Below are 3,479 nucleotides of genomic sequence, written 5' to 3' on the forward strand. Positions count from 1 at the left end.
AGAGAGAGAGAGAGAGAGAGAGAGAGAGAGAGAGAGAGAGAGAGAGAGAGAGAGAGAGAATGAGAGAGAGAAAGAGGGAGAAAGAGAGAGAGACCCCTCATGAAGCCCTTTTGCCGGCCATGAATGAGAGGACTTGGTCACAAATCACAACGAATCTACCTACACAAGCCGTGTTACATTGTGTTCCATAGTCTACAAAAGTACACGTACACAACCATAACCTGTAGCGATATACAGTATAGACTATAGTGATTCAATGAATGATATGTGTATGCGTGGAATAGTGTGGCTAATGTGATTGTGTCGCAGCATTTCGGAATATGCCGCAGATTTCGGGCAAAGCAAAGGGCAAGAAGACATTCACTGATACATTAGTACATGATATCATCGATCTTCCACACTATGAATACAGCCTACAAACTGTTATATGCCGGATGATTATACATACCACAGTTCCGCTGGGCTGCTTTCAGGCTTTCACACAACTCTTACCTGATCGAAGATCGCTTGATGGCGATGAATCTGCCATGATAATCCTTAGTTCGTACTTGACACGCTAAACGACGGTGTGCTACGCACTGCACCGCTCAATGAAGCGATCTGTTCTCTGCCGGTGTCCGTCTTGCCTCGTCCTCGTTAGCCACAAACAATAATGATACTCCACGCAGGCGTAGATTGACCGACACTCGCTCCAGCTCTGACACAAAGTAAGAAGGGTGAATGTTTTCAAAATCGTGTTTTCAAGAAATTTGCTTTGTTGCGTGTCAGACCTTTGGCGATGTCTTGTCCGCAGATCTGGCAACCACACTGACTTGCACTAGTATATAGCACTTAGCACTGGCAAGCGCCGCACCTGTACGGTATCCCGGCGTTGCGCTAAACCGCACTTCTGTCCTGTAGAGACAGACTCACAGGCAGACACCACCACTGGCACTACCGGTACTGCATCAGATGTAGATCTACACTAGGCACTAGACGGACTCGGTGGATCTACACCGGCCCTAACCGGGAGTAACCCTGTCATTCTCACTCACAGAACGTCACAGCCCTAACCCTACATGTAGTGCTAGACCTAGACCCCCGGCCCATACTAGACCCCCGGCCCATGGCCTAAATGCTACTCGGACTCGGAGGAGCACTCGTTCTCCGTGTAGTGGTCTGCCACGTAGACCCTGGACTGGAGGTAGACAGCCGACATCTGCTAACACTGACAGGAACCTAGGACTAGTCTGTAGCTGTGGACATGTCGTCTGTACCAGCCAAAAGAAAGATAAAAATGATTTTCTCAGTCTTGGTTATGAGAAAACCAGGTGACCCCTCTCCATGTTTTTTTTCTTTCTTTTTTTCTTCTTTTTTTCAGGAATCCGGAAACAACGCAATAAATGTTCATGTTTGTGCTTCGCCTTACCCGTAAAAGAGGCCTTTTAGGCTTTTTTCTTTTCGACCACTCCCCGTCCTGACTCAAACCGAGTATCATGACAACGTTTGTAAAGAGCCAGGGTGCGCTAAGACTAGTAAGAGCCAGGGTGCGCTAAGACTAGTAAGAGCCAGGGTGCGCTAAGACTAGTAAGAGCCAGGGTGCGCTAAGACTAGTAAGAGCCAGGGTGCGCTAAGACTAGTAAGAGCCAGGGTGCGCTAAGACCAGTAAGAGCCAGGGTGCGCTAAGACTAAGAGGCGTCAATTATGTCAGGCAAGCACAGGGGGATGCTTGAATAAATCGGAGCACTTCGCGAGCAGCTGGTCTCTGCCTGCAAGAAACACAAGAGCATACACAAACTACAATTTGGACAATCTAATGTGGCGATTACAGTAGACCACTATTAGTGCAATTAACAAGCTAAGCTATTGTTCTGCCAATTGTCAGAGCAATATCCGCCAAGGCATGGTCCCTCTGTCTCAACTATTTGCTCAACATCCAGAAACGAATCGCTACTAGAAACGGAGAAGCACTATAACAAACCATCAAGCCACTACCACCCCCACCCACACACAATACAGGAAGCCCATTGTCCTGACAGTCTGGGAGAAAGCATTAACAATGACTGTATTTGCGTGTGTGGCTAGCGCTACAGGTGAACAGAGCAGGGATCTAAAGACTACCTTGTGTGGCTATCAATTCACTACAGACATTTTCAAGTACACTCGCGTTATCTCCATTTTTGAAATAATTCCAAGCCAGCTGTGCGTTCTAGACTTTAGACGCGGAGATAGTGAATGTCGTGAGGTTTAGTGCTAAAGCCGTTCAAAACGCTAAGGTCCAGTAAGGAGGTGATGCGAATACGAAGCAGTGCTAGCGACCTGACCTCGGCGATACTGTTATAGAGAAGTTATCTACTCCGCACACTGGAACTCGCGCTTTTCCCGAAACACCGTCCCGCTATAACTGTGTACTCAGCAGGGAGTAGGTAACTAGCTGGGTGTCCGATTGAAAGGTTCGATGTACTTCTCGTGTGCTCTGGATGGCAGTCATGAGTCAGTCAAGTACCGAGTCGAGTCGGCGGAATAGCGCGAGCTCCAGCGTGTTTATTTTATTTTTTTATTTTTATACGAAAGTCCACTATATTCCCGAATATGTGCGAGAAGTGGTGGCGGGGCCAGGCTGCTCTGCCGACCCCAAAGGTCTCCGCGTCTACGCAGACAAAGCGCGCCATAATGCAGTAAAACCATGAAGAGGGGAGGAAGAGGGGAAATGAATAATAGTGAGAAACAAGGACAATGGGTAGATGGTCGTGAGAGAAGCAGAGTGAAAGATAACGTCACATTGTGGTAAAGGGGGGGGGGGGGAGGATGCTAGTGAGGCACTGGTCTAAACCGTTTCATAGGGCGTCGGTGGCTGCTTGCCAGTTCAGGTGCAGCAGATACTTGTTGCATTTTTCCTTGAATGATTGGAGCTGGCTGGGTTGCGGCCGTGCTGGTAGAATGGTCGCTGGTAGGCCGTTCCACAAGGGAATAATGCAGTCTGGGTAGGAACCCTGGAGGCTGCTACGAATGCGCACAGGCAGCGTCGACTTGAGCTGGAGCGGGTGGCAGTGGGCAGTCTCCGTGGCTAACCTAGTGGATCGACCACCCACAGGGCGGGGATTGGCTGGAGGTGGGAGGATGGGCTTCAGGGGGCTTGTTGTTGGAAGGTAAGACAGCTTGAACGTGAACGAAAGCGCAGCAACCAGTCGGCGGTGTTTCAGGCTGGGGAGCCAGGCGCCTGGGCCAATCACCTTCAGTGCCTTGTGCTGGATTTTGTCCAGTCTGGATGTACCTGACCCATCCACACCAGGCAGCAGTATTCCATTGTTGACCGCACGAAGCCTTTGTAGACTGCCGTGCGGCCGCTGGAATCCAACAGGGGCGCAACCTTTCTCAGGAAGTGTAGGCGTTGGGCAGCCTTTGAGGCCACGGCCCGGAGGTGTGCTGCGTAGGACAGTTGCGAGTCGAATGCTATGCCCAGAAGTTTAATTTCCTTCTCTTCAGGAACAGTCACTCCA

General features: G+C 49.8%; 1 protein-coding gene across 1 annotated transcript in view; it reads right to left on the bottom strand.

The window, feature by feature from the left end:
- The window catches only part of LOC135812333 (protein lin-7 homolog C-like), an 11,668-nt gene extending 10,885 nt beyond the window's left edge, over positions 1-783 (bottom strand). The window contains exon 1 of the mRNA XM_065325713.1: positions 493-783. Within this exon, the coding sequence (XP_065181785.1) occupies positions 493-529 (37 nt within the window). The 5' untranslated portion in view covers positions 530-783. The remainder of the gene's footprint in view (positions 1-492) is intronic.
- Between the last annotated feature and the right edge of the window lie 2,696 nt (positions 784-3,479).

Source organism: Sycon ciliatum, chromosome 3 (genome assembly GCF_964019385.1).
Source record: "Sycon ciliatum chromosome 3, ocSycCili1.1, whole genome shotgun sequence".
NCBI classification, from domain to species: Eukaryota; Metazoa; Porifera; class Calcarea; order Leucosolenida; family Sycettidae; genus Sycon; species Sycon ciliatum.